The sequence below is a fragment of the Centroberyx affinis genome, unplaced genomic scaffold, assembly GCF_046629955.1.
Source record: "Centroberyx affinis isolate AG114_WGS23_722 - 3 ecotype Tasmania unplaced genomic scaffold, CSIRO-AGI_Caff_v1 ptg002510l_1, whole genome shotgun sequence".
NCBI classification, from domain to species: Eukaryota; Metazoa; Chordata; class Actinopteri; order Beryciformes; family Berycidae; genus Centroberyx; species Centroberyx affinis.
The window spans coordinates 93384-115578 of record NW_027280732.1 but is presented as its reverse complement, the minus strand read 5'-3'; the positions used below and the strand labels follow the sequence as shown (position 1 = coordinate 115578).

The 22195-nt window shown below is 40.2% G+C and overlaps 2 protein-coding genes across 2 annotated transcripts; one reads left to right on the top strand and one right to left on the bottom strand.

The window, feature by feature from the left end:
* The first annotated feature begins 9289 nt into the window (after window positions 1-9289).
* On the top strand, window positions 9290-10290 carry LOC139656674 (gonadotropin subunit beta-1-like). Its single transcript, XM_071534279.1, has 2 exons — window positions 9290-9448; window positions 10087-10290. Exons 1-2 carry the CDS (start codon window positions 9290-9292, stop codon window positions 10288-10290), a joined length of 363 nt encoding a protein of 120 aa, XP_071390380.1.
* Window positions 10291-16484: 6194 nt separating this feature from the next.
* On the bottom strand, window positions 16485-21655 carry arl14ep (ADP-ribosylation factor-like 14 effector protein). The gene is made up of 5 exons (XM_071534292.1): window positions 21470-21655; window positions 20187-20382; window positions 19921-20049; window positions 18666-18709; window positions 16485-17813 (listed from the first exon to the last, which is right to left on the bottom strand). Exons 1-5 carry the CDS (start codon window positions 21538-21540, stop codon window positions 17585-17587), a joined length of 669 nt encoding a protein of 222 aa, XP_071390393.1. The 5' UTR covers window positions 21541-21655; the 3' UTR covers window positions 16485-17584.
* Window positions 21656-22195: the final 540 nt, after the last annotated feature.

The window sequence follows — 22195 nt, the reverse complement described above, 5'->3', positions numbered from 1 at the left end:
CTTCAGGGCGATGTGGACGCAGGCCAGAGGATAAAGTTGCGGCTCGAGGCGCACAGAGAGGCTATGAGACATCAACCAGTTTGACCAATCAGCTGTTAATGCGAGGCCAAAATTGTCAGAATGACTAGTATACCTCAGGTAGGTCCATGCTGAGTGTAGTCCATGCTATTACTTACATGATAGGAGATATTGATTACCTTCCCGTTTAGGTACAGGCCTCCAATATTTTATGACATCATTACCATAACCAAAACTGTAAGGGCCGGTGGCATATCACGCAGACCCTCTGTGTGTCAAACTTGCAGCGTCCGTTATTTGTTGAGCATTATAAATCACCAAGTCAATAAGCTACACCAAAACAAGCTCTCCCATGCAGCGTCCCCCGTGCCCATCAGGTGGTTAATGTCTCCACTACCACAGCTTGCACCCAAATGCGTTTTTTGATTCTCCGTGGTCACTCCTGGTTGCCATTTTATGTGTGATGAGAAAACTGGATCTTTGATCTTATTATGTACCTCCGGTGAATCTGAATGACTTTTATTCCTCTGACGTTCTCGGCAACTGAGAGAAGAGAGAAGACAAGAGAGAAAACAGCAGTTCGGTTAGACAAAAATGATGTATTCATATTGATGTCCGTTGTTTTGGCGACGGCATAGTCCACTTAGGATACTACGCATCTATTGGATTATGAGTAAACGCGGTAAAACATTATTATTATTATTTGTATTATTATTATTAGTAGTAGTATTATTAGTATTATTAGTATTATTCAGTGAACATCAAGGCATTCGGAGATGACTGCATGGAAGACAATTATGTTTAGGACAGACATTACGCACGAAATTCTATCCGCTCATTAAGATAACCACCCTTCATGCTGGCATTTTTACTTACATCTGAAAAGGGGGAGGGGGGGGCAGCCGATATCGTCTCAGCCCCCTACAGAAAAACGCGCTGGAGGTAGGTGAGGATGCAATTCTTTGCTTTGCCCAAATTCCCGTCTTGTTTTTGGGGGAATGTTACAATCCCTCGTCGTAACCAACCAGCGACCATATCATCAACTATACATCCGTGCTCTGACGCACTCTGAGAGGACACTTTTGGCTGCGCCTCGACGTCTTGTCTTGTCTCAATTCAACAGGATCTATCGCCACTTCAGCCCCCCTTTCTGCTGCATCGATCCTGGTACTGGCAGCGATAATACCCCCACCTCCCCCCCCCCAAAAAAAAAGAAAAAAAAAAAAAAGAAAAAGCAGGTGTGCATGCAGCGAGTTGTGGCATCAACAGCTCCGCCCGGTCACACTCGAAAGATGCGAGGATGGATAAAAGTTTGGCTTGACGTTAAGGGGAAAAAGCCCCCATGGTTAAGTGTGAGCATCACACATCTGTCTGTCTGCCGCTGCCCCTACCTACACTCCTGTATTTCTCCCATTGTGTGTGTGTGTGTGATGATGGAGAGCCTCGGTGAGACTAAAGTCGTTCATGTACCGCAGCGCAGGCGGTGCTCGGTCCTCCCCCAGTGGATACAGCCGGTCACTACGCACCGTGCTGCAGTCTCACACTGGAGCCTCTGCCCTTCATCAGCCCTGCTGGGGTGGTACCTAAAAAAAAAAAAAAAAAATTAATAAATAAATAATGCATTACTCTTTACTCGTTACTCATTTCAAAAGTAGCGTCATTACTTTGCTTGTTATTCCATGGGAGCAGTGATTCTTTACTCTGCTGGTTCTATTACTTTTAAGTTTTGGCCCCCAAACTGGCAGATTTCAGCCTCACTTACCTTCACAAATAAGGATAATTAATTCAGTTGTCTCCCCTGTGAAGGTTGTTGTCATCAGTGAAATCAAAGAAGGCAACTGAGAATACTTCAACCCAGAAGAAGTCAACTTTTCTGACGTTTCTCTCCTAAGGTAGCTGGACACTAACACTACTCATTTAATTACTTTTCCGTTACGCCCTCAAAATTGTCCCTCCCTTCCCTTCAAAAATCAGGATAACTGGGTTATCTCCCCAGTGAACCGTCAGGGAAACCAAACAGCATTAATGTCCAATGTCCTTGTTGTCTTTTGCTCAATGAAATAAAAGCAGGTGGGGAAAGTTAAACCCAGAGGAAGTTAATTTTTCTGCCATTTCCCCTTTTAATCTAGCTGGGAGAAGGATGACTAATCCTGAGGAAAACAAACAGGGTGGGGGGAGAATGACTCATTTTCTGATTGGTTACTATCTTATCATTGAGATTGAAACTGTAGTTGAATTCGTTACTCTGTTTGTTACTGGGAAATGTAATAAAATCATTGCTGAATTACATTAACACTGGTGGTAACCTGTTAGTAACATAGGAGTCTCAGGTTCGATGCAAGAGCGGAGCTATAATGGAAAGGATCCTGTGCACATAAAGTGACTCTGGGCCCCCCTTCACTTTCCTTTCCTCCCCACACCACCATTACTGCATCTACGATAAACATCTATGTCTACCCATCCACAACTCAAGCAGGCGTTACCCTGATGTCCCTCAGCGGCTGCCATCAACATACTTTCACCAGTAGTCCCATAGGAAGGACAATTTTGTGTTAGTTTGCACAGGAAAAACCTAGACAAATTTTATTCCTGCTTGTTCCAGTTTGTCGCCAATAACACAACAGTTGCGGTGTCATATTTTTGAGAAAGTGTAGTTTGTTTGCAGTTTTGTAGGTTTCAACCAAACCCTGCTCCAAAACCAGAGCAGTATGAAATGAAAGTATAAAATATTCACACACTTATTCACACACAAATAGACATTTTGGTCCCTCTCTCCCTGGTAATCAGCACCCCTATCCCCCCCCCACCACAGGTTCGATCCCAGCAGCAGCAGCAGCAGCAGCCATGTTTCCTGCTGAAGTGCCTTTAAGCAAGAAACTGAACCCCCTGCCGACCCACTCGGTGTAAGTCGCTCAGGATGACAGTGTCAGCCAATGACTAAATGACTAAAATCTAACTGTAATGTCATTATATTCTCCTGTAGCGAGTAGTGTAATGAATTATACATGCTACTTCAATTTCAGAATTTTGCAGCCCCGAAAAATAACACGTTACTTTCATCACCCTCTGTAAATATGAGATTTGAGTTGAATTATTCAAAAACTATATCCCACCCCCCACCCCCCGCTTCATTTTCCTTATAATTAGTCATTGTCCTCTCACAGTATTACTTTCTCTGGGTTGCAGTGATCCCATTACTTTGGTTTCATCGAGCAAAAGGATGAGCATTGGACATTAATATTGTTTGGATGCAATCAGCAATTTGGGGGGTGACTAGTGTAACAAATTACTGCCTTCAGGGAGTAATAAGTAGAGAAATATTACCTTTGAAAAAGTAATAAGTAATTAGTAATGCATTACTTTTTTAGATAACAAGTATTGAGTACCACAGACATACTATAAGTCCTTACTGAAATAATCTAGTTCTTTTTCATTAGGTTATAGTGTATAGTACCCAAACCAAATCCACAATTCCCTCTGTTCCATGTTTTTGTGGTAATAAATGCTAGCTTCTTTTTATCTTTTATCTTCAAGGGGCATTAAATCATTTATCAGTGACCAAGGAATTGCAACAACATCGACAGCTCTCTGGCACAGCTTTGGCCTGTAATTGACAAAAATAATAAAGTCACATTTTCAATAGAGATAAATAAGCTAGCTAATCAGAGCAGAGATCCAACAGAAATGCCTAGTGAAGAGGTAATGTATTATAATGCAAAATACTATAATAATAACACCGCTTTATCATTTGCTTTTTTGGATTTAGAATGAAATGTGTTCCCCATCCCCCACTGTTCCCCATCTTTGAGAAGTTGAAAATGCAAGGAGGTGGGGGCAGAGAGTTTGTTCCGAAACAGAGCAAGGACCGGAAAGTCTCAGCACCTGGCCAAGTAATTATTGAGTCATTGGTATTGATCAGCAACCCTATCAAACCCTGCAGATATGCTCATTTTGTGCTATGGGGCAGTACAAAGCTCACTCATTGCACCTTTAACCTGTGTTTTAATTTGATCATGCTGATAATAGTGAAATTCTGTAGGTTAACAAACCTGGTAGTGTGATACACAACAATCAGGAGCCATAGCCTAAGTCCATTTTATTCAAATAATTTAATTAAGATATACAGAGTCAGGTATTCCAGAGCCTAAATATTCCTATAGGGACTTGTGTGTCTGTGCTACTCAGTAGTGAGTTTATCGACCTAATCGTACCTGAGGATATTCTTTATCTCCAGTGGTATCACTATAATTTTCCTGTAGGGACTTAGGTTTCTGTTGTGGTATTTGTGTAGAATCCTTACAAAATGTTTTATACGATCACGATGGTTCTTTTTCATAAGAGGAAATCTGATAAAATATGTAAAATCCAATCCAGATCCTTATGCTTGTGAAATAATCAGTATTGCTGACAATGCAAATATCACTCACTGATGCTTTAAAGAGCTGGACTTCAAACAGTCGTCTCTCTCTCTCTCTCTCTCTCTCTCTCTCTCTCTCTCTCTCTCTCTCTCTCTGTACTTCAAATAGTACCCAAGACATTCGATCAGCAATTTTCAAGTCTCCACAATATATAGGCTACCACCCACCCACCACAGACACCCACCAGACAGACAGACACACACACACACACACACACACACTCACCCCTTGCACTTTATGTAGCAACCACCTCTGTCAGCACCAGGGGGAGTTGTGAGGTCAGTAATAATAAGGGGTGATAGAGCGAACAAAGGAGAGAAGCTGCACTTGCAGCGGTCACAGGAGTTAAGATGCTCTCTGAGCCGCTGCCAGAGCTGCAGAACAGGTGCATCTGTTGACTAAATCCTTCTGGATCTTATAGGATCACACACACACAGCCAACTAATCCAGTTTACTAAACTCTATTGATTTGCCACAAAAGCCAAATAAAAAAAAAACATTCTGTATTTTTCAGTTTAAGTTGTAGTCATGTTTGCGTGTCACTACACGGTCAAAAAAGTCCATCTTAACACGTCATTCAGTCTCATATTCAGTCTTCAAATGTTTTTTTTCTTAAAATGAGAGAAGAATTCTGCAAATGAGGTGAGATAAATCCACTTGTTTCCAATGCAGTCTCATGTGTTTCAGGAATTTTCTAGAAATGAGCGTCAATATCTTGAAACAAGTCAGAATAAGGCACTACTATCAAGAAAATGACACTTGATTCTACAAAATTCTTGAAACAAGTTGATTTGCATTGGAAACAAGTGAAATTATCTAACCCCACTGGCAGATTTCTTTTCACTTATTTGAAGAAACTTACGATTTTAGGACTCAATAACAGATTAAATGACTTGTTAAGATGGAGACTTTTTGCAGTGTATAAACACCATCAATTGCAAGCTACTGCACATTATGCCTAAAAATGTGTTTCTATTTACAACTAACCCTATTGTTCCTCTTCACGGCTCGGCAATGAGTTTTTCAAACCAGGAAAAGACAGACCCTGCCTTCATGTGCTGTCGGATATATCGTAAAAACATTTCCTACTAAATTTCACACAAACAGCAGTCAAAATTGGCTGATGAAGCTGGAAATACAGAGAAAATTTTGACCTTTGACTTTTCTTTCTCAGCATGGTGGGAAAATCAAGTTTTGTGTCAGTCAGCAGTAAGAAAACACTTATACTCCATATATAAGTGTTTTCTGTCCTCAGTCTTTGCGAAGAAACTGGTAGAATTGTTGTAAATGCTTTTTAAAAGCAAGAAGCGGCCAAATCCACATCATTCTTTTCAGGATATCCGTGTTTGTGAATAGTTTGTCTTCCGTATTTGATTTTCCGACTTTAATAGCATGTGAATGCAGTGTTGTTTAGCAGCTAAATTTGAAGTCCCAGATGTCAGACTTCCCCATCAGCACATGAATGCTTCATTATTAGATACATACAAGGAGTCCTAAGGATGCATGCTTTTCCAGCTTATGACAGTTCAATAGATAGATAGATAGATAGATAGATAGATGATCCTTTTCGTCCTCAAGGATAATTTGTTTTCCAACCCTGTACACAAGACACTTAAGACTCCCCAGCAGTCAAAACACACACACACGCACACACACACACACACACACACACAGAAACACCACCTACTTCCACACTCAGCCTTCACCCTGCAACATCCAACACAGCCTCCAAATAAAAGTCTTGTCCACGGTCGCGCTGTGGAGGCGTGTGCTGAGACCAGATGGGAGGAGGGTGAAAACACGGGCTGAGGAGGCGTTCAGGGTCTGGTGCTGGGGTGAGCGTTCCACGTGTGACAGAGTGATTTGGAGGAGTTTGTTTCTGGACGGACGCGCAGCAGATGGAGCAGTCAAGGAGGACGGGCTGTGTGTGTGTGTGTGTGTGGGGGGGGGAGCAAGGTGTGACTGAGTGGGCCCGGGTTTGTGGACGCTGTCGATCCCGTTATGGCAGTGTTTACGGCGTGTTGATAAAAACTGAGAATTGGGAGAACTCTCCTCCAAAGCTAAAAACCAATGACTCAAATCTGTGATGTCAGCAAGATGTGCTGCTCGGAGCCGGTTTATTTGTGGCTTCATATATAAAGCTCGTTGGAGTTTTTACACCCAAAGGAGCTGTTTTTTTTATATAGTAGTGCTAAGAGTTATGAGCCAGAAAATCATCCTGGGCCCTGAAACCATCACCTTTTCCATCATTTCCAAATTGATTCCCACTGGACATGAATGTGACATTACAGATTAGTGGCCAGGACAGGCTGCTCTCTCTTGTTTTGGCTATAAAAGAGAGCAGTGAGATATGGCTCGAGGAAAATATATTTTTATTCTGAAACTAAAGCTGATGATGCTACAGTTTCACCTTTCCAGCTCACTATACAGGTTGAGCGTAAATAAGACGTTTATGTAATTAAGTAACATATCAATGCACTGCATGCACCGATGTACCGGTTTCAGCTTCACACCTAATTAATCAATTTTCAGTGCAGATGCGCTCATTTTAAGAAGAATTACCAGCTGTTATGCCGGCTCCTCAGAAAATGACTAATGATGCATTCTACTCTGAGTAAAAGATTAATCAACTATCGCTGCTGTTCATTAAGGACAAAATACATGCTAACAATGATGAATTTCAGCGGCGGGTTCCATAGAGGAAGTATAGCACCTTAGAGGACGAGGATGACACACCATAAAAAACCTTTTGCGGGCTTGCGAGGCAGGTATGGCAGTCCAGCAGGATGCCAGGGAATCTGCGTCCCCGGTGGCTGCAAGGGCAGACGGAGCAGCAGTTAGATGAACCATGGCTGCCGCCCAAGCAGTTATATTGTACTGTCACTGCAGACTGTCCAGCTTGTGCTGCAGTGCTAACTTTACTGAATGCAGCAGACTAGAGAGTAGTTGCAGCTCCACAACAGACACCAACTGGTTCGAGTCTCGGGCCGCTTCAGCTGCTCTGAACAAAAAGGAAACATTTTAGAGAAATTCATTGTGAGTAAATTTCCAGTTTATACAGTTTATATGGAACCAGAGTGCATGTGAGCTTCTTGTTGAAGTTGATCTATCAGTTTTCAGATCATGCACAGGAAACAATTGGGGATTTTTGCCCAAAATAAAAGGCTGATGTTCAAAGGTTACATATTCTTGGGCCATCCTCTCGATCCTTAACTCTGCTAAACTCATTTCATCTTATCTAGCGACGCTCCCTAAAATCTCGCTCTGTCAACACCATTCAATCAAGTCTCTATCAGGTTTATTCCATAGGTAGGGCAATGGAAAGTGACAAAAATACAAAAAGTCACTAAGCTTCTTTGTCACATTACTATCAACTGAGCAAAAAGGCTTAGTCAAAAAGTCATAGTGCATTTCAAGAGATCACCTTAAATAAAAAAGAATTTGCAGTCAGTGGCTTTATTATGTCGATGTTTTAGTTTCACAAATGATCTGTATTCATTATTAAACTGCAAACATTCACAAGGATGTGTGATGCACTGAAAAAACAACAAAAAGATTAAATGAATCTCAAATTAATTACAGGTAATATGAGTTTTCCATCTCTTACTGTGGGGGCAGATGTTTTTCTTGTGGTCCATCTAAGCCTTTCACTCATATTTTCTAGAGTAGATTACTAGAGATATGGACTCGCTCCTCCTCATGTGTAGGAGGAGAGACCTTGAGCCACAGGCCTTCCCTAATCTGTTGGGGGAAAGAGACGGGTATTTGCATTTACAGCTAAACAGGTAGGAAAAACAGCACCATGCCAAGGCTAGAGGGATTAAAAGGATTTATGTCCAGCACTATTTAAGTTACAGTGAGGACAGTCGTTCCAGTACAGATGTTTAGAGAGCCACAGAAGAGACAAGACTCCCAACTGAAGTCCAAAGAACTCTACAGGTGCGTTTTATGATATATTTTACTATGCATGCACTTTGATGTAGATGACATGAAAACTGGCCATGTTTTTATGATGCAATTCTAAAGTTTCAATAGCATACTGAGATTATATGAAAAATGTATAAAAGTATGAAATAGATTTGAACTTGGAACAGACTTTAGTCTTTAGTTGCAGCAATACCTGTGATGGATGTATCTGTAATTCCCTCATAATTGTTTTGTCGCATTAATAATATCAACGTGTATCTACTGTGTATGTATTTTACGCGTAAAAGCTTAAAAAAAATACACAAAGAATGGCTCCTTTAATACTTTGACACACAATTTGGAATTGGTTCAAAATAACTGAAATGAAATAATTGTTTAAATATGTGCCAATTCTTCCATCACATATCTTGACGGCTTGGTAGAGGATGTGAGATTGAAAGTCTGTGTCGGAGAGTTTAATTTTGGCAGTTTGAGGAAAAGCTGAGCTGCTTATTATTATGATTATCAAAACAGTTACAAAACACTTTGCAAAGGATAAAAAAAGCCCCACCACAAATCACCAGCAAAAGCAATAAAACAAGAATATAGAAACAAGGCAGAGTCATAAAAACGAGGTCAAAAACAAATAATAAAAGGTCTTTACATCAAAGCAAGTCTATATAAATGAGTTTAAAAAAGTGATTTAAAAGATGATAGTATTGATCAGAGATGATGGATCTTATGTAGGTGTTTTGTCTGTGTAGGAACAGAAGTGTGTCAGGTGCAAAATTGAGGGGGAACAGTAGTCAAACTTAAATTCCTCCTATAGATCGACATTAATTTGTCGGATCCATTAGTCATGTGAACTGAACCCTCCTTCGTCATGATATCTGATGTGAAGGCTGATCCCCCCTTGTGGCAGGCGTCTGTGCTGCACCCGGCCGAGGATGCAGCTGGTTGTCATGGCAGCGATGCTGGCAGTGGTGGGGGCGGGGCAGGGCTGCAGCTTCGGCTGCCGTCCAACTAACATCAGCATCACCGTGGAGAGCTGTGGCAGCATCGAGCCCGTCCACACCACCATGTGTGCGGGCCAGTGCTTCCAGGAGGTAAAGGATGATGGGATGAAGTTCCTGATAACACGCTCTGACTGTCTAAAGTGACAGTCTGTAACTTATAAAGCTGCATTTGCTCGTAAGAATTAGGCCTATACATTTATTCTGAGTTAATATATGCATGAATATGTTTAGAACAACCATAGTACACGCTGTTTCAGTCCAATATGAATAGATTTGGTATTTAGAAACATTGTTATTGACTGCATTTTACATCAGCTAAGGTTTAGGGAAATGGTTTTTATGTAACCCAATGTATAGGGCAAACAATGTCAGAGCAATTCATTTCAGTTCAACTTTATTTATAAACAACACTAAAAACAAGACATAGAATACATATATAACATAACAAAAACAGGACCGGACAGATTACCAGATTTGTGTTATTAAAGTGCAGAGCGCAGGCAGAGGTCAGCAGTCAAATGCATATTCCTGAAATTATAATAGTTTACAATTATCCATTGTTAGAAACCTCCTGATTCTTATTCAGAAAATGTTATCTTCTTCTGGTACAAAGGTATTTTTCTTTCAGTTTGTTATATTATTTATTATGTTATTATGTTAGTTATGTTTGTAACTATGTGTGACTCTGCGTCTGACCACATATTGTCATCTGTTGGTGTTAATGACAGGATCCCGTCTACATTGGCGACGATAACTGGCCCGAACAGATTATCTGCAACGGCGACTGGTCCTATGAGGTGAAGCACATTAAAGGCTGTCTGGTGCCAGTCAGCTATCCTGTGGCCAGGAACTGCAGGTGCACCGCGTGTGAAACAGGAAACACTTACTGCGGGCGTTTTCCCGGAGACATACCGAGCTGTCGGTCCTATTAAAGAACACAATCACACAACCTGCACTTAATACCTTCCTGTCAGTGACACTTTATTGATTTGGTACTGAAATAAACAGTTGTCACTAAACAGTTTGGGTTTTTTCTCTTAACATATGTTAGTCAAGTTACTATAGCTTTGACATTTGTTGCTTTATCTTATCTCTACTTCATAAAATCAATCATTATCAGAATCAGAATCAGCTTTATTGGCCAAGTATGTACACATACAAGGAATTTGACTCCGGTTATATGAAAGAAGCTACTGTTTTACACAAGAACACTGCTGTCTTAAATCAAAGAGCATCGCCTTCAACCCTAAGGTCCCTCATGCAGGACCATCATTACAAACATGTTTCACTGCTAGGCTTTGCTCAAGCCAACAGAACTTTATTTCAAATTCTAGTCAAGATCCCAAGGTTTCCAAAGATACCAAATATGTCAGGCTGAATTACAGGGAAATGTGTATAAAATGATGCACAAGACATCTGGATTTTTCCATTTGATGTAATGGTGCAGCATCTTGGGTTTGAATATTTCACTCAATATAAGCAGCTATAGCTTCAATGAAGCTTGGGAATGAACAGATACAGAATATGTATATAACATTGTTTCACAGTATGGAAAGAGTATTTTTTTTTTTTATAACTTTGAAGCTACTTAAGGGGAAACTCAGGGTGCAAGGGGTTAACATCTCTAACAATTTGTCAGCACAGCGGAAAAGTCAGTGCGAAAGAAACTGTCTGTACACGTAGTAATGAGACAGCAGGATGGCCTTAAAGTGATAGAGGCTGACAGAGGGATTAAATATCCCACCCACAGATCCCCCTTTTGTTTCCTGACCAACGCAACTGACCCCAACAATTCAATAACCCTGTGATTCAAGTTTTCATCCTGAGAAAGGGATGTTGGAGCTGCTGAGCCTGGTCATCGCATCAAAACAGAGCCCAGTCTCATCTCTGCTCGACATCTAGCACTGAAAAGACCGGGCCTCTATCCCCTATACTCCACTGCAATATATTAAGTGTAGCCCTGTTCAATATACTACATATAAAAATGACTCCGTAGCAAATGTTTTCTCTCATCTGTACGCTTAAAATGCCAGAATGTCGCACTATTCTCTGAGTTTGAGTACGTGAAGTGTTACAGTGAAAAACATGCACAATGCTATACAGCAAAAGAATAGATAGAAAATAATAAAAAGTGACATTGGACATGTTTCTGTACAAGCCATTATGCAGTTGGCCTTACCTTGACCTACATGATGTTGTTGCCGCTTTCCACCTTTTTCTGCGCTGTCGATGAATGCTGAAGCCTGCGCAGAGGACATTCTGTTTTCTCACACACTGTATTACATGCAGAGTCCATAATTTCCGAATATTGGCTGTTCTTCCCCTTCAGCAGTTTTCAGACATGGTGTATGATTGGCGATAAAGGCCTGTGATACACGCACCCTGTTTAGTCTGGGTAATTGTACATCAAGCTGCCTCAAGCAACAGAAACTGGAAATAGCCCATATAGTCTGTTTTGGCTTGAGGAAGACTTAGTGATTTACTTTGTATTAGCAGCCAACGGAAATATGAAATGTTCTCTCCCCTGATATAAAAGTCAAACATAGTACAAATCTCAAAGGTGGGGAAAAAATCAGTGTATGTTTCTGCGGTGTTTTCATCCTAAACTGAGGCCTTTTTCTTTACGATTCTGGAAACCGGAATCCAAAATGCCACTATGGCAGAACTAATGGGCATCTTTGCAGAGAAATGAGAGGAATAATGGCGTAGCACCCCACCCTAATGTCCATTGCACACTGTCATTGTTTTTATAATATGGAAACAGCTTGTGTTGAGCCAAAAGGAGGAGCAGCGTCTCAGGCTGACTGCAGACTGTTAGCATAACGTCTTATTAATCCAGACACGCAGACAAACCTGAGGCACCTGCTAATGACATTGAACACACTTCATTAATATCGCATGTTGCTAATTGCTGCCTACAATCTTGGCATTTGGGAAAACACCGTGGCTTTACCCTAACGAGATCTTCTTTAGCGTGGGCGACACCTAATTCAGGTCAATGATATAATGCGTTGTTAGCATTAGCGCTGTGAAGAGAAAGAAAAGCAGTCATTGTCATTGAGAAAAGCAGCAAACATCACGTCACGTTATCATGTTATGGCTTATTTTAGCATTATATGTTCTGCTCTAGGGCACAACAGTAACGACCCTGGTAGGAGGGAGCGTGACTATAGCTGTTTCCTTTTTTTTTTTCAAGGCATTAACAATGAAATCTCTGGCTGTTTTCCAGAAAGAATGCGCATCTTTTATTGGCACGGGGAAATGAAGAAGCAGCCGCAAATGATGAAAAATTTATTTTGTTATTGTTTGCAAAACGGGCTGTTAAAGCTAAAGTAGGGTGAAGAAATGGAAGAGGACAATGACATCACAAGGGCAGATATGAGGGTGTTGTGACGGTATTTTATTTTTAGCAAGCGGTGAAAAAAAAAAAGAACATGTCTCTCTCCTGTTTGACAATGACTCCTTTGTTTTTTCTATGAATATACTGTCAACAAGGTCAGACTCAGAAAGGTCAATACAGAGGAAGTTTATATATGTTTATGTTTAAAACACAAGAGAGACTGCCCACTTCAGGGAGGAATCTCACAGCATGCGTTGTTGAACATTTACTGTTTACACTTGAGGCATTTTAGCTGATGCCCTTATCCAGAGTGAATTACAATGAGTGCAACAGTAGAATAATAGATTATCGATATTACAATACAGAGTGCAAAGGTCAGAGCCGTAGTGACCTAACAATAGATGTAACAACACATTCCTGTACCGCAGGAATGATTGAATGCAGTGATCGATGATAGAGAGTGACGGAATGGAATGATCGATGATAGAAAGTGATCGAATGGAGTGATTGATAATAGACTATGATCGAATGGAATGATCGATGATAGAAAGTGATCGAATGGAATAGATCGATGATGATAGAAAAGAGCCTGGAAAGGAAAGAGCTGTGGGGAGATACACAAAGGATTTTTGTACACACAGAAAAATAAAAGGTGCAAACTGGAACCGAAAATGGTTCTGCCATAGAATAACCATTTCTGGTTCCACAAAGAACCTTTAAAGAATCCAAAGATGGTATCCAAATGGTACTTTGGGTTTAAAAGGTTTTTATTTCTTTGTTATTGGATGGTGGGTGATGGCAAATCTGGAAAATAACCAAACCCCTCCATAGTATATATTGTGCAATTGCAAATGAGGCTATTCAAGGGCAGGTAAACAAAAACACAATGCAGGTGTCTAAGCAAAGGAGTGCAGAAATGGTTCTTTAAAGAACTTTGGTCTGAAAGGTTCTTTGTAGAACAAGATGCAAGATGAAGAGGGAGATACAGTGAGAGGGGGACCTGAAGTATTTCTTGAACGGACAAACGTTCCACTTGCAATAGAAAACTGGAAGTGACTCTACTGTACTGACTGGAGTGAGACGGGAGCCTGGTGGGAAAGCAGTTGAGGCCGGGTGGAGCGATGACCAGGCCCTGCAGGGAACGGAGACCGAAGTGGCTGCTGGTAGAACAGCACAGAGTACAAGGAGAGATGAACCGTGGCCCGGAGGTAATGGGGCTGCTGCTTCCTTAACAGCGTTGTATTCCAGCAGCAGGGTTTTGAATTAGATACAAGCAGCCGCAGGTAGCCAGAGGAGGGAGAGCAGGATGGATGACACGGGAGAAGGCTGGAGACAAGCTGGGCTGCCACCAGCTCTCAATAGTTTCCTCTCTGGAAACACTGGCAACTAGAAGGCATTCGGAGAGCGCAAACCTCCGGCAACACTGAACAATTCTCCAACTTGCGGTTACATGCAAAGACATCATTCATATCACATAAATGTAAAGTGAAATTGTTTCCTTGACCCTATAAACATACCCATAAGATTTGGAATCAAGTCTCTATCTCCGTTAGTTTCATAGTTATGGCTAAAAAATGCTAAATGTGTAATGGTGGAAATCCCAGATCCAGATCACCATTGAAATCTAATTCTTTGCGCAAGAACTATCTGTTCACAAAATTTCACAGAATTTTGTTCATAAGTTTGAAGTTTGTTCATGAGATATCCTGCTCACAGACAAACACAAACTAACTTACAGAAAAAACATAACCTCTTTGTCAAAGGTAAAAAATAAGTCTGGATTTATTTCCATTGCCAAAAAGGACTCAAAACAAACCCAAGGAGCTAAATGAGCTCCTTAACGTCCCCAGTAGTGAAAACATTTGATAAATATTTCAGTAAAAACATACTTTCTGTAGCAAGTTGATAATGCATTGGATCATGACAGCATATGTGTATACTGTAGGGCAGGGACGAGGTGGAAGACGCTACACCTACATTACTTCTATTCTCTGCCAACATCCAGAGGGACTGAAGACCCATCTGAGGCTTGTGTTCATAAATTTAGTTTCAGCCTTCGACACCATGCAGCTCCCATATGCTTGCAGAGATGCTTCTGTCACATCTCAAGTTCAATCTGAACATTGTGGGCTGGATAGCTGCTGACAGATCTCAGTGCGTTCAGGTCACTGCTGCCCTTTCAGAGCAGCGTGTTTCATCCACCGGCTCCCCCGAGGTTTGTGTTCTCTCCCCACTAATGACTGCCGCCGCCAATATTTAGATAGACGTTTTATCAAGTTTACAGATGACTCTGTCATTCTTAGTCTTCTGCAGGAAGAGGAAAATGGACATGGTCATGTTGTTGATGACTATGTGTCACGGCATGATGAATTCTTCCTTGAGTTGAATTTTCTCCAAACTAAGGACATGGCAGTAGATTTTAGAAGGTTACAGCCTGGTCCCAAACCTGCTGTAATCAAAGGCAGGGAACTGGAGCTGGGTCGGTGGATGATGTCTGGGAACTGCTGCTGATAGAAAACAAGGCTTTGACATGAATACAGATGGACTCTGAAGAAGCAGAAAAAAACAGACTGGGAAGCTTGGTGAAGGACGACAGGTTGGTTACTGGTGTGAGTCAGGAACGACCGACTTTTGAAGTTTGAGCCCTCCAGTAAAAGAACCAGTGACTCATTTGTACCCACAGCAACTGGATTGCTTCATTTGCACATCAAATGATGTATGAAAACATTATTTGCTTTGATGACTGACTTTTTTGCATTGTATCAAGCCATTGACTCCCTCTCTGGTCTCATCGACTGATATGTCTCTGTGTAGGTTTTTGATGTTGGTTTTTGTTATGTGTTTTTGTAAACCAAATTTCCCTTTCGGGACAATGAAGACTGGAATTGAATTGAATTATTCTGCTTCTTCTTTCTCAGTGGATACAGCTGAAAGAGCGATTAAAAATGCCCTTTAAGAGAGAAATATATCCACCAGTCCCATGGTAACAGTTGAAAGTTCATATTTTGACGAGATGCTGCTTTTCATCCATTGCCCATGGTTTATTTTGAAATGACTAATGCTGCCAATGGGCCCTGAAAATAAGCAGAGGATGTGGAGGCAAAGCAACCATGGACTGCATAATAGTCATTATATTTAACATATACGTGAGCTTGAGGAGAGCAGGACATAAACTTGAGACATTTCAATCTGGCTTATTTCTCAAAATGTTCTTTTGTCAGTGTGATGAACTGCTGTGTCATGCTGCTTACCCTTTTCCTTTTTTTACAAAGAAACATCAGTTACATTTAAAGAAAGGCTTTCATTTATCCTCATATAACTTACATCAGTTTGATACTCCTTACTATGACTTGATGTAATTCATATCAGTCTAAAAAGGAGGGTAAACTGCGGTTAGGTGGGTTTACCCTCCACTACATCACTATATCAAATTGGTGAAACAGATTGTAGTATTGAGGTTAGCTTTGGCTCATATTTGGGAACGAGCCCCTTTCAATTTGTTCAGCAGAGTGAATCTTTTGATTCATTTTGTTTGCTTGATTCAGTATTATGCAGCAGGAGGTCTGCGTGGTTGTGCATGGCTATATTGGATTACCTGCATTTTATGGGACAAAAAAAGATCATAAGTGAATCAACATCACTCAGGATTCAGAAGACGACACAGTGGGAGACTTAAGTCCAAAAGTCACAGATTTGATGCCTTGAGATTGGCAGAGACAAAAATGAATTGGAGCCAACTTTTACTTTTTCACATGTGAAGAGGTGTTTTGGGGTCTTGAATTGTAGACAATCTCATCTACTTTTCACTGTTGCCAAGATTAAACATTCACAAATCACACAGGACCAGAATCAGTGATTTGCTAAACATGATCCAAACATTTGTCAGTTTATGCCTTCCTTTACATGCAAATACAGTACATAACTATATTAATATTGTATTGATGAGAGTGAAGCATTATACTGTAATTAATTACAGTGTAGTGCTACACTTAATCATACCAAAATTCATTAGCTATTACTTACATAATCATGGCGGCACAGAAACAAGTTCCCTTAAAGGCTTTTAGTACTACAATCCTGAAAATGTTCTTTTTCTAAAAAAGCTATTCAGTGTATATTGTTCATGTGTCTTATTCTCTCAATCATACATTTCATATTATGAGACTATAATACAGAAGGTTATGTGAAACTCTAATCTCGTGAATTTCTTGGTACCGAATCCATCTAATTTCCAAGTTGCATGATCTAATATGATCTTTCTTGGTTCAAATGTAATTAATTCAATTGGACTTAAGAGAAAATACAAATTTATTAATTTGAACATTTTACTGCACGCAATAGAGCAACTGATTTTGACACACTGGAATTTGGGACTTGACTTGAGACTTGGACACTAAGACTTGAGGCTGCAGAGACTGAGGCAAGTCTGCAACAACAACAAAATGGATTTACACGTCATGTCAGACCCAGAAAACGCTAAAAGCTCAAACACAAAATTCACTCTAAGCTGGGAACTTAGCATTAAGAACAGAATTTATTAATGCAAGTTGGCACATTAAAAATGCGGCAAACTGCAGGACTTAACAGAGAAGCAAAGCTTCAGAAAAAATAGCAACAAATGGTTTTAAGAAAAACAAAAACTACACCTCCAAACTGCACAGGATAACTGTTGTTTTGCATGACATTCTACCCAGCCATTAGGCTTGCAAAGCCTGATGAATGTCAGTAAACTTAATTAAAGACTCCTTAAAAAAAACGTAACAGTCTTGAATGAAGGGGGTCCAACAGTCGGGCCGGAATAGCTGGGTTCAGAGAGAGAACACGTTTCGGTTCCCAGAAACCCCCTGATATCATGACGACCAAGTCTTTCAAATATTCACTGCGAATCAAACAGCAAATTTGTTCCGGATGATCTCTCCACCCTCTACCTCCACTTGTTCGTAAAGCCACTTCCTGTCGCAGCGGCACTCGACCCCACACTTGCGCGAGCCGCACTCGGGACACGGGTAGAAGCAGCCCATGCAGTCTACGTCCAGACAGTCACACATGTCCCTGCCGTTGGACAGCAGTCTGCCTTTGCCGTCGTAAACTTTGCTCTTGGTTCCCAAGGTCTGTCTGTATGTATGAGGAGAAAGACTGACATTAATCACTGATGCAGCAATTGGACTGGGTTTTCTCAAAGTATTTTCCCTCAGCAGTTTCCTTTCACTAATGTGTTACTTTTAAATAACACAATTACAGTTAGGCATTTATTAAAGTATGACATTGTAAAATGGTAATAACCTTATCAATAGGAACTATGAACCATATTTTATGTTTCAACACTATCAGCACACAGTAGAGCTAGGCAATGACAAACTGATGCACACAATTAAGATATGAAGCATCTACTAAGCAGAGGTGAAATCCTGGGGACAGCTTTAGTTTTCACATCATTATGAAACAAACAATGGCCAAATCTGGCTTCAAACAAAAATTTAATTAATATAAAACAAGGGCCTTAAAGGTAAATTACACCCTTGGGTATTCTTACACTGTTAGCATCAATGTGTGCTGTTCAATGCATTCCAGGAGTTATTTTGTGATGAAGTGTTGTAATTTACTTTTTTGGTGAACCCACCTTCTCTCAACCTGCCTACACCTACTATTTCAGTTAGCGAGTTCCTTTGTTTCCCAGAATGCCTTTTGACAACCCCCAAACAACGGGCCTGAATTTGTCACATTCATTAGGTGTAGGTAGAGAGAGTGAATGCAATAGTGATACCACAGTAAGAGCAAGAGAGCAACTTGGTGACATCATGTTGTCTACATTTGGCCAGTTATCCACAGAAATAAGAAAAATACACCAACAAAAAAACAAAATGGGCCCAGGAATGCAACGTACATCATTCACAAATAGCTGTTTTTTAACAGTGTTTCAGTGTTTTAGGGTGGATTTTCCCTTTAAGAAGACTGTTATAGTCTCACCTGTCAGATGAGGTTTTTCCTCCTCGCCCGCCTCCTCGTCCACCCTGTGACAAAAAAAAGAAAAACATTCTGCTCAGGTAGGTTATCCCCACAATAGGCTATATAGTTTCTATAGGTACTCACAAGAAGAACTTCTACATTTGTCATAGTCTGGTTTATGTTTTAACATATTACAGAGACTACTTTGCTTCCACATACAAATGATCCTCTTTAACCAGTGGATGCTGGTTAATGTTCTATTCTAGTTCTACATGGTCTTAATGATGCCTTTGACACTAATGATCAGTGCATCTTAATCTTAAAATATAATTACTGAGGTCGTTATATTTGGCTCCAACAGACGCAACTTGCAATCTGCTAACCAATCCAAGTGCCAGAAATTTGGGAGTCAATTTTGATTTAAGTTGTTCTTTATTCCTTCTTGTATTGACTGTCATAACTCTCTGCATCCTTGCCTACACTACACTGTATCATTATTATTATTATGTAAATTATAAGATTTCATATATACATTTATAACTTTTAAAGCAATCAATGGTCATACATCCCTAGATAAAGCTCTTTTGACTGTTTCAAAGTTCAGATTAAAGCCAAAAGGTGAGGATCAAGGTGATAGAAGATTTGCAACAAGAGCTTCTAAACTTTAGAACAACCTGAGGAAATTCAATGAGCAAACTGTATTTTCTTTTAATCAACTGTAAACTCTTTTTTTTTTTACTTTAATTGTTCTCATTATGCTATGGCAGGAGTGTTTGCTGGGACTCCAATTTGGCTTCTGAACTCTGCAAAGTTAATGAACCAGCAGTATCAATTATCTTTTTGGCTTTAATTTGATGGTGTTGGCTACTTAGTGGTCACTGAACTGATGAGTTGACTTTTAGTTTTTTCTGTTCTGCAGGAGTTAATGAAGCATACTTTTTTTTTAGCTGATTACACAGTACTTTGTAACATTGTTAAGAAAAGTGGGAAACTATAATAATTATAACAATAATAATAGTCATAATAATAACAATTATTATTGTTATTATTAATATTATGTAACTGATTACTGATTGTGTCTAATGAAACTCTGTGACATTATTTTTCTCTTTTGCGTTGGCAAAAGCCACAATGGGTAGTTTTCCTTTTTCCGGCTCAGTTTGCAGTGTTGAGCACTACAAACAAGGCTCTTCCTCATGCACCATCACACAGAGTCTACCAGGGCCGAACCGATGTCTCACATACAAGCTGAGAGCAATGGTAATGGAAGACTCACCCTGAATCCCCCTCGTTTCTCCTTGCGTTGACCGCCGGCCTCCCTCACCCTTTCTCTGTCTGCTTGTGTTCCCGCTCGATTGATGGGGTTCTGCTCCTTAGGTATCACCCCTCTTTTCCGAAGTTCAATCTGTGGAGTTTTCACAGATATCTATTCACTTAGCATAATATAAAAGTAAAACTGGACTACCTGCTTATGTTGGACAAAAAACAAATATTTGACAATGATTTGTGAGCAATAGTCTGTATAATAGTGTGAAGCCACACCTTTGATGAATCGTGCCCAAGACTAAATATGGTGGGCACTGCATCCTCTCTCAGAAACTGCTTGCCATTGTAGTCCCTGAAGCAGTCCGGCCTGAAATGCTCTGAGCAGAGGCAGGTGTTAGTGGTTGGGATGAAGTTTTTCATCCCCAGGCTGTGCACCCATTGGCCGGCAAGCTGAGGTTTGCTGAGGGGGAACCTGCCATAAAGGAGAGTGAGAAGACCATTACTTTTAAAGCAGGTTCAGATGCACAATTTCAATCATCACACACAGATATTGAAAATATACTGTTGTCTTTACACTGTGACTTTTCCATGGACAATCTTATGGGGAGGGAAAGTCGTCATGTCTCATCAAAAACACATTTCGCAGTTTAGTTGGCTTCACCATGTGGCCCACGTGCTTTCTCAATCTACTCATTTTAGAGTTATTATTTAATGTTGGATATATTCAAGCAACGTGTGAAATTGCATTTACCAATATGCAGGATTTAATATTGCAATCCATTCTACCATAATTCACGGTGAGCATCCATACAGAAGCTCAATTCAGCTGTCAGAAGAATGATGTACAAATAGTGACTAGAGGACATCATAAATCTACAGGAGCATTACACAGGCAGTACCATTCACACACCTAATCTAAATGTTACAGGGTTGAGTGTGTGTGAGTGTGGATTTGTCACTGTTTGGCTGAATTCGGCCCACGGTTCAACAGTGATTTCTGGTGTCCCAGAGAGACTACTACACCATCACCCTTTCATTCTGAGGAGATGACTTTCTGTTGAGATTTAGCATATAGCCTTTGCCTAAACCAGATTTGACCAAAGTTAAATTAGCATTTTAAATGGCAGGGGGCTGTATAAGATAAAGAAAATGGTGTATCTGTATAATAGATAAGCTACTATGCAAGCCTACTTTTTTAAGCTCTAGTGTGGTTCTGCAAAACACAAATACCAACAGAAAATACCACTAAAAAATACCACTATAGTGCATTCAATTTGAAGGCAGCTCAATTTGACTGTAACGTAGCATGCCAAGCTAGGCTAAGCTAGGATGTAAGTTACAGTAACATTAGTTGTTTAAAGTCGATATAGCTCACCTAAAACCTAATAGTGGCAAACAGGACGTTTTGTTCGCAAATTACGTTACAGTTAGTTATTTCTGGCGGTTTCTATGATATCCCCTATTGTATTAAAAATCAATTTAAAACAGTTAAAAGAAACGATCGGCTGTACCGCACACTTCCCCTCCAGTAACGTTACAGCTCACCGGTGAAAACTTACCTATAAAACCTGATTTCCGACCCTTTGACAAACTTGTTGGTGCATCCTATTGCTGCACAGATGACGGGCATGATGTCGCTGGTGTTGAAACTACACTTTCATCCAGAGAAATGCGTTGAAAACATGCGTGGAAAGTGGGGTAGCACTTAACGTTATATCTGTTTATGTTTTCGTCCAGCTGCTTCTTCTTCGACGATCATAAAAGGTACCGCTTTATCCACTTTAACTTCCGGTTTCGCCAAGGAAACGAGTGCCATCTAGCTGCAGCCCCGAGAATCGTTCAACAAAGATAGTGTATGTTTTTTATGTTTTCTTTTTCCTCTTCTCTGCTTTCAAGGATAAAACTATACAACATCCCTAATAATACAATGCATTCATATAGCAGCTTTCAAATAAATACATATATATTTTACAAAGTGTTTTACAGGCAGTCAGAACAATAGTCAAACGATATAAGAGCAGTTTATAGAAGTACAATAGGACACAATAATAAAAGTCAATAGAGAACAGATAAATAGAGAAGTAAGAACAATAAAACAATATGTGATAATAAAAAGTCGAGAGAAGGCAAGTTTATAAAAGTAGGGCTTCAAAGGGGACGTAAAAGATAATAATGGGTTTGGTTTGGTTTTATTTGACTTTATATTGAACAGTATTTTTTTTGCCCTTTGACCTCAGTCTGGATTTGGGAATTGAGGGAAGAGCCATACTAGTCAACCTGAAGGC

Bases quoted from the DNA above. Each gene is read 5' to 3' on its own strand.
- LOC139656674 (XM_071534279.1), top strand. From the start codon at position 9,290: ATGCAGCTGGTTGTCATGGCAGCGATGCTGGCAGTGGTGGGGGCGGGG. The intron at 9,449-10,086 runs GTAAAGGATGAT...TGTTAATGACAG, and splicing joins CGGGCCAGTGCTTCCAGGAG to GATCCCGTCTACATTGGCGA.
- arl14ep (XM_071534292.1), bottom strand. From the start codon at position 21,540: ATGCCCGTCATCTGTGCAGCAATAGGATGCACCAACAAGTTTGTCAAA. The intron at 18,710-19,920 runs GTGAGTCTTCCA...TTTTTGTCACAG, and splicing joins AGAAACGAGGGGGATTCAGG to GGTGGACGAGGAGGCGGGCG. The intron at 17,814-18,665 runs GTGAGACTATAA...TCATACATACAG, and splicing joins GGAAAAACCTCATCTGACAG to ACAGACCTTGGGAACCAAGA.